Source organism: Fundulus heteroclitus, chromosome 10 (genome assembly GCF_011125445.2).
Source record: "Fundulus heteroclitus isolate FHET01 chromosome 10, MU-UCD_Fhet_4.1, whole genome shotgun sequence".
Taxonomy (NCBI): Eukaryota; Metazoa; Chordata; class Actinopteri; order Cyprinodontiformes; family Fundulidae; genus Fundulus; species Fundulus heteroclitus.
This window is the reverse complement of record NC_046370.1, coordinates 5,245,320-5,256,230: the sequence shown is the minus strand read 5'-3', so window position 1 is coordinate 5,256,230 and position 10,911 is coordinate 5,245,320. Positions and strand designations below refer to the sequence as shown.

Genomic DNA, 10,911 nt, shown 5'->3' with positions numbered 1-10,911 from the left:
TTGGTCCAAAAATAAGGAAGAAAATATCAAAAGAGCAGCAGTTGTGTGGACAAAAAAAGCCTTGTTGATGTCAGGGGACTGGACAAAGGGGATTGGGGCTTATTAAAAAGGCAACAATTGCTTAAATAGCCAGTTTAGCCACTTTTTACAATCAAACGATGCAGAATACCATCTCTTAACACATAATACGTCGGTCCATGAAACAGAAAACCACATCCTGTCAGCTTAAGTGCATAAAACCTATGCCACAGTTCACTCATCAAACCTGGACAATAATGTAACTGGAAAAATGTTCCCTGGTTTGTTGAGTCTCAGTTGGTTGGGGTCAGAATCGGGTGTAAACAACTTAAAAGCCTGGTTCCATCTTGCTTGGTTCTTCTGGGGGCAGCAAATTGGTGGAAAGGATATTTTCCTGGTTCAGCATGAGTCCTTTAGTAGCAGCTGATCATTTAAATGCCACAGCCTTCAGCAAGGAAACAAGGAAGGGACCTAGGCAAGAAGGAACCTATTTTCTTCTATTTTCATCCAGAGCTGGAAAATACTTCAGGCATTTCCAGACTTTTTGCAGATTACGTTTGTGTCAAAGCTGAAACCTTTAGCCATACTGCAGATTTTTTGCAGAACTCATGACTTTTCCTTCACCTCAGGAAGCAGTAAGTCCTCGTCCAGAGGGGACGTTCCCAAGCCTGCTGGTCTGAGGAAGAAGAGCAGGCAGAGGAAGAGCCACCAGGAGCTCCTGCGTCACTACAAGCTACACCGCCGGAGACACGCTGCCTGACGCGCGCACGTAATCCAGAGGAACAAAAAAACATCTGCACACGTCAGGACCAGGGATGTTTGTGGAGTAAAGGGGAAACCTGACGTTTGCTACTTTCTTATTTCAGTCTGTTTTTCTTTTTTTGTAATTTTTTTTACATCTCTTTGTAAAGCCGATTCAATAATAGAATAAGTTTCAGTATATAAACCTTGTTCAGATAGTTTCGTCTGTGTCCTGATTTTGTTCCCAATGCTTGATCCCGGGAATGTTTCTCTGTTTTTGGAGCCAAAAACTGCGACACAGTTGTGGCCAGAAATCTGCATGCAGCCATGGTGGGCACGGATGTCATCCTGACTTTGGACTTTCAAGGACACATTTTGAAAAACAACAATTAAGAGCACAACTTTAATGCTATTGTGAAACATTCTGTTATCCTCCCCATCTCAATATATGCTTGTATTTATCCCAATACTGTGGCATGGGGCTTCTGGAATGGATCGAACCTGAATGAACATTAAAAGGAAAGTCTGGTCTAGTCCAGTTATTCATCCAGTTTAAATCAACTCTACCAATCTGGCCATGAAGTGTGGCCAATTATTCCGCCAGGATCGTTTCAGAGGTTTATTGATATTAGTAAGGATGTGTGCATGTATTTAGGGCCAGGATGCTTAATTGTTGGTCCAGTCTGGACTAGAGAAGTGGCAGAAATTCAAGCAAGTTCAAAATTAATAAAAGCTGTATGGTTCTAAAACAGCCACCCATCCCAAAAAAAGGCCAGATAAATCAATAAAAGCCTTAAATTCTTAGTACATCCATGCTGCTGATGAGGTTGTGCTCCACATTGCTTTTTTTTTTTTGTCCAGAAGGGAAACTCTGACATCTGGGAGTTCCTAAGGCGTTCCCAACTCCAGATTGGATATTTAGTCCCTCCAGCAAGTTCTGGGTTTTCCTCTTGGTCCCATTCCGGTTGGACGGGTCCAGGAAACCTTCAAAAAGGGAGGCACACCCAGAAAGGCCTCCTAATCAGATGTCCAAACCACGTCAACTGACTCCTTTCGATGCGGAGAAGCAGCGGCTCTTACTTTGAACTCTCCCGGATAACAGAGCTCCATCTCTAAGACCGAGCCTCCACCCTCTGGAGAAAACTCATTTCGGTCACTTGTGTCCGAGATCTCGTCGTTTTGGTCTGGATCCATAACCCATGACCACAGGTGGGACATAAATGGACCCGCAAATCTTTCTTCCCCACAACCAGGGGCCAACAGGGGCCAGGGCTCCTGTAGAACTGTTCCTGGCTCCTGTTATGGCCCCTGTACTAAAGACATATTAAATTTCTTAGGATGATAAATGCTGACAAAGATACCGTGACTGACTGGTCATTTGGATCAGTTGTATTTTTTACGTTTATGGTTTTACCCAATAATAAAATTAAATAATTGAAAAATAAATATAAAAAATAATAATTAAAAAATTTAGCTCGTATTGAGAAAAGATCATGGGTCTGCAACCTGCAGTTCCAGAGCCACAATTGGCTTTTTCGGCTTACTTCATATATTAAACGATGAAATGTTGACCTGTTTAGGCTTTTTTTTCCCCCCAATCTTTAGTTCTGTGCCCCTGTGGAAAAAAAAACACTGGCCCCACCCTGGCCCCCCTGCTAAATTTGGTCTAGAACCACCACTGCCCACAACAGACTGGATCGGCGCCTGCATTACTGCAGAAGAAGTGCCAATCAGTCTGTCAGCCTCCTGTTCCCCTCATTTACAATTATTTTTATATATCTAATTAAAAGTAATAATAAAAACAAGTTGTTAAAAATATCAAAAAAAGTCATTTAAACAAACAAGATTTCTGAACAATGAGCTTCAATTAAACAGATGCTGTAGAAATGTTGTGGCAAAGTTTATCCAACAGCGATAAAAATAAGCAGAAATTAAAAAAATTTTCAGAACATTTTTATTTGAATAAAAAGTGCAGTTTTAGCTAGCAATACAAGCCAAAAGGCTGAATAAATGGTGTACATATATTTACATCTTGGCTACCAGCGTACATGAACCAAGCTACCGTCTAAATTTTACACAATAGACAATTCAATTGGGGGACTTTTTTTTTTTTTATGTTTAGAAATTTAGTGGTTTTTCAGTAATTCAGTACAGGCTTTCTTTTAACGTATAAAATTTAGTGGTTTTTTTTAAATGTGCTGCAGTCTTGTTTCTGCAACACTGGCCTTAAAAAGGTGTTACTTAAATGTCCTCCTTTGCAAATAAAACTAACGAGAAACGTCATGTTATTAAAGACTATCCAGTGGTGTTCACCAAGTTTTCAGCTTGTGCTTCCGTCTCCGTCTTTAAAGTCTTGGTTAGAAATCAGGGACGGGTGTTGGAAAATCCCACATGGTCGTAATGTTTGTGCAGATTTAACAAGTCTCCATCTAAGTGGTGGATTTTTTCTCCCATTCCTGTAAACAAATAAAGAAAAAAAACAGTAGCTTTAACCCAAAATGATACGACTTAATGATGGGAGACGTAGCTCCACGCAGGTCTTACCTTGGCCTTCTGCAGGACGTTGCCCTTTGTGGCGATGATGGAAGTGGGTCTGTTTTTAAGGGCCGAGGCCGAGTTCACTGGAGAGTCTGCACTCGCGCTGCTGCTGGAGGACTGGGGAGGCGACGCGGAGGAAGACGACAGGCGACGCGGCTTGGCTGGATGACGACAGTGAGGATGCTTGGGGATTGGGGATGGTTGCAGCTTTAGTCTGAGGGAAGAATAACACATGGTGAGCTGATGCGCCCTGAAACGTTAGACGCTTAGAGCGGGTGGAGCGGCACACTGACCGTCGGGGAGTCCTGCAGGCTGCTGTCCAGTGTGGTTCCCAGCGTGAAAGGCCCCGACTCCGCCTTCTTCAGACTCTCCTTCACTTCTACCAGACGAAGCTCCACCTCCACCCTGCGGCGCTCCGCCTCCCGACACGCCTCTTCCTTCTGCTTCAGACAGGCCTCCAGGGAAGCTTGCCGCTTGGGGTCTGCAGATAAGAGCCGGCTAGCGATCAAAAAAACCTTCGCCTGACGACCAGACCGCAGAGAGATTTGACAGCAGGGAAGCAGGAAGCGGCGTACCCTGGCAGGTGCCGAGCTCCTCCTTGGTTTCCCTCTTTTCTTTCTTCAGCTTGGCCAGGCTGCTCCTCACCTCCTCCCTCTCCTTCTCCAGGCGATCGCGCTCATCGATGTAGCGCAGCATGTCCGCCTCGGTGCGGTTCTTGCCAAGTTTGATCTCAACAGCACTGGAACTCCCTGAGAATTAAGTGTCAGCATTTGTTAAATATTTCACAACTGGAAAGAAGAGGGGAAAAAAAAAAACCTCGACGGCATCTCCTGTTACGGCGGAAATCTTCAAAATCACCTTTGGACTCTTCTTGGCAGATGGATCTATTGCCAAATTTTCAACTTAGAGAGAATAACATTTTCAATTAAGGGGCTCTTCAAACAGATTTTACATGACGTGGCAACCCGCTCTCTCATACTTTGATTAAAAAAATAAACAGCCCCTATAAAGTATATGACATTGTGCTAAATTCTATACAGCTTAACTTTTTCATCTTTCATCGTTAGAATCAGAATCATCTTTATTCGGCCATTATTGTGCACAATCGAAAAATTCGACAGCACTCAAGGCGCACAGACATTAGGTATGCATACACATATGGTATGTATGTTTTCTTTTTTTCTTTTGTCTTTATTTAATATGTAAAGACAGAAAAAAGGGAGGTTGTGAGTTGTGGACATGCAGTATACTTTTTGTGGTTCACAGCAATGTAGCTGCTTTTTAAATTCCTTACAAAATGAGGTTGTCAAAGAGGAATTTTGAGGAATTAATCTGCAGATGTTGTGGTTTTATGAACTGGTATTTTTTTTATTTTTTTATGGCCGCTGTCTGCTCGTATAATTTTTATGTTGAATATAATGGAAAACTGGACCTACACTGCAAAAAGGGAACCAAAAGTAAGTAAAAATTTCTTGAAATTAGTGTATTTTTCCTTGATTTAAGCAGGTAAATAAGACTATTTGCCAATGGAATAAGATTTTTTTGCACTAAAAATAAGAACAATTAATCTCCATTATCTTATTTCAGGTGCAAGGTATCTAATGATCTTATTTTAGGGGTAAATATACTCATTCCATTGGCAAATAAAGTTATTTAACTGCTCAAATCAAGGTAAAAAACACTCATTTCAAGAAAATGTTACTTACTTTTAGTTCTTTTTTGCAGCGTATTCATCGTTCTGTTAAGCTGTTGAATTTGATCAGTTTTTCGGTCTATTTAAATAAAAGAAAAAAAATATCACCACCAGGTGCACCCATTACAGCCTGCAGCTGTAATGTGTGCATCTTTCCACTAGAGGGAGCCATTCCACATTGATCAGGAACACAAAGTCAGCATTTCTGCTTTGTTTTTGCTCTTTAAACCTTTAATACAACACACTTGAGATCCAAAATCTCCTTAACAAGGAAGACGGTAATAAATTAGATTCAAATTACATAGCCTAATAAAATGACCTATAAACAAGAGCAAATTTAGTTGGACGTTTTAGTTACTTTTTCTTCAAATAAATTTAAATAGTCCCTGAGGAATCAAAGTGGATAGTTTCATACCCTGCTGATCATACCAACATTAACACTCTTACGGCTCCATTAACAGCGGCTCAGGAGAAGATCGGTCTCTTAAATGTTGAGGTTAGGCTCACTGTTCGCACTCACCTATGGTGTGCGCCTTTGGCCGTGCCGGTTTTGGGCTGAGAGGGAGCCCAGCTGCTGAGGTCTGAGCCGTCGGGGCCTTATGCGTCTGCACTCCGAGCAAACCGAAGGCTTGTGGGGTCCCCAGGCTGCACCGCTTCGAGACCTCCTGGCTCTGCGACGGAGTCTTGACAGCTTGAGTTTGGAGCTGCAGGGAAGCGAGACTCGATAATCGCTTCTGATTCGCTGCGCTGGAGGAAGACGCCGAGTTTGGCCCGTTTAGCACAGGGGTGGAATTTGGCTCCGGAAGGTTGGTGGAAGAGACCTGCAGATTGAAGCATGGGCCAGGGAGAAAGAAGAAAGAAAGAAATATAGAGACAGACATACATATACAGAGAGAGAGACAGATACAGATTATATAGATAGATAGAGAGACACAGAGAGAGAGAGATAGATATATAGACAGAGAGAGAGATACAGATATACACAGAGAGAGAGAGATACAGAGACACATAGATAGATACAATACAGATACAGAGATATAGCGAGACATAGACATACAGAGAGAGAGACATAGACATACATAGACAGAGAGATAGACAGAGAGAGATATAGAGATAGACACACAGAGAGATACACATATATATATATATATATACAGATATAGAGACACATATAGAGAGATATACAGAGATAGATATATAGATAGATAGATACAGAGATAGATATACATATAGAGAGAGAACACATATATTATATAGACAGACATAGATATAGATAGAGATAGATATAGATAGATATATATATATACATAGACATAGAGAAGAGAGATAGAGAGAAGAGAGAGAGAGATATAGAGAGAGAGAGAGAGAGAGAGAGAGAGAGGAGAGAGAGAGAGAGAGAGACCCACACATAGAGAGATATACATCTCTATACAGATATACTACAGAGATATAGATACAGACATATATATAGACATACAGATATATATACATACATATATATACACATATATATACACATAGATATATATATATATATATATATATATATATATAGATATATATATATATATATATATATATATATATATATATATATATATATATATATATATATATATACCAACAATAGATTTTAAAAGCCATAAAAACATAGACTTTTTTCCCTTGTCTTTTTTTTCTCTCCATCTTCTCAGCTGTGTTCATCCAATAAGCCTGACTGAATGACAATTTGTTTGCTTTCTGGCTTTTAGTTTTTTTTTTTTAGTTTTAATATTAGACAGTTTTTGCTAAATATCAGTTGACAGTACTCTGCTATATTTCTCCAAAGAGCCAGACAGACGGTTAGTATTTCAGCTCCTAAAACATTAAATAACAGCACTGACAGGCGCTATATTAATTTTACCCATTTCTAAGTGCAGGTATTTACTCTTTATTTATAGCATTAATATCCAGCCAACCCTCATCTATACCAGCCTATCCATTCAGTGTTGCAGGGTTTCTGGTGCCTATCTCCAGCGGTCTGTGGGTGGGAGGTGGGGTACACCCTGCACAGGTCACCGGTCCATCACAGAAAAACAATTACTCATACAGTACCTAGACTAACGTTCATGTTTTTGGACTGCCGGAGGAAGCCAAAATACCTGGAAAGAACCTGCACAATGCATGCACAGGGAGAACAGGCGAACTCCACGCAGGAAGGCCTCAGGCCAGGCCGGGATTTGCATCCAGGACTTTCTTGTTGCAGTAAAACAACGTTGCCAACTGCACCACGTTCTTTAACATGATCGTTTTAGTAAATTAGCTTAAATCGACAACACAAAAGCATCCATGACTTTATTTTTCTTGGACCAGATCACACTGCTGCATCAGTTGGTATGAATTTGGCCTTATGTAGTTGATCTATACATGTCCCTTCAGCCCCATCATAATCACATGCTTAGGACATCCATCGGTTTCTGCTCCTCTTCATTGGCTCCTTATTAAAGTCATAATGAAAGCTTAAAATGCTGAATGACAGCAGTGCCTAAAGATTGGATCCTGTTTTTCCCTCTTTTCCTCTCAGGCTGCAGGCTTACCGGTGGATAATGGCAGACAGAGCTTTTAATCATCAGCTTCCTCTCCATTAGAACCGGCTCCCTGTTCTTTTCTGTGACTAAGAGCCCGTCTCTTTTTCTGAAACCACACTTCAGACCTTCCAAAATGCAGCGCCGGTACGACAGGTTAAACCCATGCTTCTCCACACTTTGCTAAAACATTTTCAGACCCTGTTTTGTGGCTTTTACGTACATTTTGCATGCACGCCTACTGTTTGTGGCGCTTAGACTTTAGGCGGGTGACGGCTACGGGAAATCTAAGACCACCGACCTCCTTAACTTGGCAAGAGGAATCCTTCTGGGCCTCTCCTGGGATTGGACAAACTCTGGAGGCTTCCTTGGGAGGAGGAGACGCCTTGACTCCACAGGATGTATGGAGGAAGGAGCGCATGGGGACCAGGTCCAGGTAGATTCTGTCGTTGATATCTTGTTCTGCGTCTGTCGGGCCTTTTGCATTGTCCGGCTGTGTCGGATCCAGATCCTGGGGATTGTTCTCCTCCTCGCAGTTCGGCAGGGGGTTCTCCTCAGCATCCTGCATGACATTAGGCGCAGGATGTTCGCAACGGAAAGCAGCCAGAGGACGGTGCGGAGGTGAGACTGAAAAACAGCACATTCATTCCCGTGCCTACCTCAGGATCAGCTATGGATGCCACGTCGTCGTACAGCTCGTCGGAGTTTTGGGGAACGGACGGCAGAGCGTCGATGTACGTGTTCGACTCCGAATATCTCCTTTGCATCAAGCTAGAAGAGAAAACCCCGCGCGTGAAAGCTGGATCTCAACGGAGGGCCGTGACTCTTCCCAGTGAAGCCAGCGGGATTACTCACTATAAGGAGGTCTTCGCAGCGCTGACGATGCTGGAGATCCGTTCCGAGTTGACGTAGTCGTACGTCAGGTCCTCCGGGTCGGTTTTGGTCCCCGTCTGTGACAGCAAGAGGCCCAACCAGTGACCCATGTCTGCGGATGTCTTCGCCTAAGAGAGGGACGAGGGACGGGGGAGAGAGAGAATGTGAGCTCAGTACAAAACAAACACTTGCGACATAATGGGGCTAAAGCCACAGGGGTTTATGTTGCATGCCAGCCGTCGCTTTGGAGTAATGAAACGATTGCTACAGCGGCGTTTTGAGGCGTGAACTGTTTGCTACTTATAATGCCCTCCAAAGCTATTCACAGCATTTCTAAAAGAAAAAAAAAACAAAACAGTTTTGGTTCCGCTTTGTGTAAATTGATGACACACAATCCTAAAATTGCTCCAAAACGGATTGAAGTTCTTAAGTTTGTCCCGACTTCAAATCTTAACAATGCTGTTATCCGATAGGAGCAGATACGAGAGTTAAAAAAAACTCCCTCCGAGTCTCCGCATAAAGTGTCTCCGAACCAACGCTGAGTTTGGAAAAATAAGAAGCCTCAAGACTAAATAATAAATTCCAAAGCCTATGACCAAATACGCGCTGCAGCTGGGTGGTTCTTGAGGACTAATGAAAAAGGGTGTAGCTTTTTAGTCTGTGAAATCCCAGCACAACCCCACCCGTCACATCGGTGCGGACACACTCACCAGTGGACCACCCTTGTGTGCGTGCGTGTCTGACGTACACCGCGGAAAAAGTGTTAGACCTTGCTTGCTTAACAGAGCAGCCTCGCAAGAAGTCGGCTCTCGTGAGAAAACGAGCCGCGGACAGGAAGCGCGCTATATCTAATCACATATCGGGATCTATTTTAGCAGCGTTCGCTGCATCAGCAAATGCAGCGAGACCCTCCACAGCTCAGCGGCTGAAAACCCGCTGTGCTGTGGTCGCTGTGAAAAGTCCAAGGCGTTTATTTGCATCCCGTTTCAGAGAAATGTAAGAAATGGCGTGTTTGTCTACCTCCAGGGTCGCGATCTGCGCGCCGTCCAAGTCAATCCTGAAGGAGTAGAGATGGTCGGGGCTGGGGTCGGGCAACACGCTGCAGCCCTCCAGGGTCACCGCCGGCTGGCTCACCTTGTTCTTCCCCTTGTCTTGGTAGAACCACAGCTGTCCGTTCTTTATGAGACACCAGCAGGACCGCCACTGGCTGTTCACCAGCACGTTCAGGTAACCTGGAAGAGGATCAAACGGCAAACTTTCTATGAAGCAGAACGTTTTAGGAGCTCGGGTAAAGGGCTCTACATAACGAGTCGTTAACGGCTTTTAAGTGTCATTTTTCAGTGTGAGAGGTTGTCCACTATGCTGCTGTGGAAATCCCTCAGTGCCTGGAGATCGCTGTTGTTGGCGTGAACAGAAGGCTCAGGATTGTGTGTGACACAGAGTGAAACGTATTTAAATGAGCAATCAAGCCTGTTTCTTTAATAAAACATAAATGCAATAAGTTATACGTTTATTAATATGCTATAACATATTCTGTGTTGTTAAACAGCATAAAATATGGTATTTCAGCATGAAAACACTTTTTTTCCATGTGTGACAGCCTCCAACATCATAACTACATCTCTGCCGTTTATAACAAACCAAACTGAGTAAAAATCTAATAAAAATTCAGGAAGTTTAGGATTATTTTAATTGAGCATACAGCTTCCTCGAGACAAATAAATGCAGTAGGGCCGTGTCAGGGACCCATCCAAGATGGCGGTCGAGCTGGTACGTCAACAGCGGCAGTTCTTGAGGCGTGTACGTATATATATATGCGCTAGTATTAGCTTCAGCTAACATCTTTGCATGAAAACATCAACTAGAGCAACATTTACTGAAGACTGTGGTTAGGCATATTGACTCTGATTGACATTTAGAATTTTTTTTTTAAGAATATATATACATATATATATATATATATATATATATATATATATATATATATATATATATATACACACTATACTGCATTTTGAACCTAATGAGTTTTCAATTATTTTAATAGAACCATACTAAGTGCGTCTGATTGGAGCTCTATCAGTATTAGGGACAAAACAAAACAGTCTTGTTTTATAGAAGTCTCAATTAAAAAAATAATTGTTTTCTTTTTACAATGACATTTTGCTAAACTATGCTACTTTTAGAAAAATTCAGTCAGCCATAAAGCAAGATGCATAGTTGGTTTAGACTTCTTTTTTTTTAACCCCCTGCCATTGAAACAACACCAGCGCAGCAATCAAAGACGATGAAGCAAGACGGAAACATAAAGCAAAGTAGATCTGTCGTTACCTGAGGTGTCAACCGTTTTCTCAGGACTCTCAAGCGAGGATGGTTTTTTCTTCCCAATGTTCATCAGGTTGCTGAACATTAAACCAGGGCCATATTTTTTCTTCACTGGGGAGACAAAGAAGTTTATTTTATTTTTTGTGTGTGTATGTGTGT

General features: G+C 42.3%; 2 protein-coding genes across 2 annotated transcripts in view; one reads left to right on the top strand and one right to left on the bottom strand.

The window, feature by feature from the left end:
* Positions 1–1,563, top strand: part of vwa2 (von Willebrand factor A domain containing 2) — a 28,062-nt gene extending 26,499 nt beyond the window's left edge. Inside the window, exon 14 of the mRNA XM_036141825.1 lies at positions 648–1,563. Coding sequence (XP_035997718.1) covers positions 648–778 — 131 coding nt within the window. The 3' untranslated portion in view covers positions 779–1,563. The remainder of the gene's footprint in view (positions 1–647) is intronic.
* A 1,136-nt stretch (positions 1,564–2,699) lies between these two features.
* The window catches only part of afap1l2 (actin filament associated protein 1-like 2), a 67,115-nt gene continuing 58,903 nt past the window's right edge, over positions 2,700–10,911 (bottom strand). The window contains exons 10-19 of the mRNA XM_012881242.3: positions 10,759–10,863; positions 9,448–9,659; positions 8,410–8,555; positions 8,214–8,325; positions 7,856–8,116; positions 5,511–5,811; positions 3,873–4,046; positions 3,591–3,778; positions 3,304–3,511; positions 2,700–3,215 (exon numbers count right to left, since the gene is read on the bottom strand). Of these exons, the coding sequence (XP_012736696.2) occupies positions 3,359–3,511; positions 3,591–3,778; positions 3,873–4,046; positions 5,511–5,811; positions 7,856–8,116; positions 8,214–8,325; positions 8,410–8,555; positions 9,448–9,659; positions 10,759–10,863 (1,652 nt within the window). The 3' untranslated portion in view covers positions 2,700–3,215; positions 3,304–3,358. The remainder of the gene's footprint in view (positions 3,216–3,303; positions 3,512–3,590; positions 3,779–3,872; positions 4,047–5,510; positions 5,812–7,855; positions 8,117–8,213; positions 8,326–8,409; positions 8,556–9,447; positions 9,660–10,758; positions 10,864–10,911) is intronic.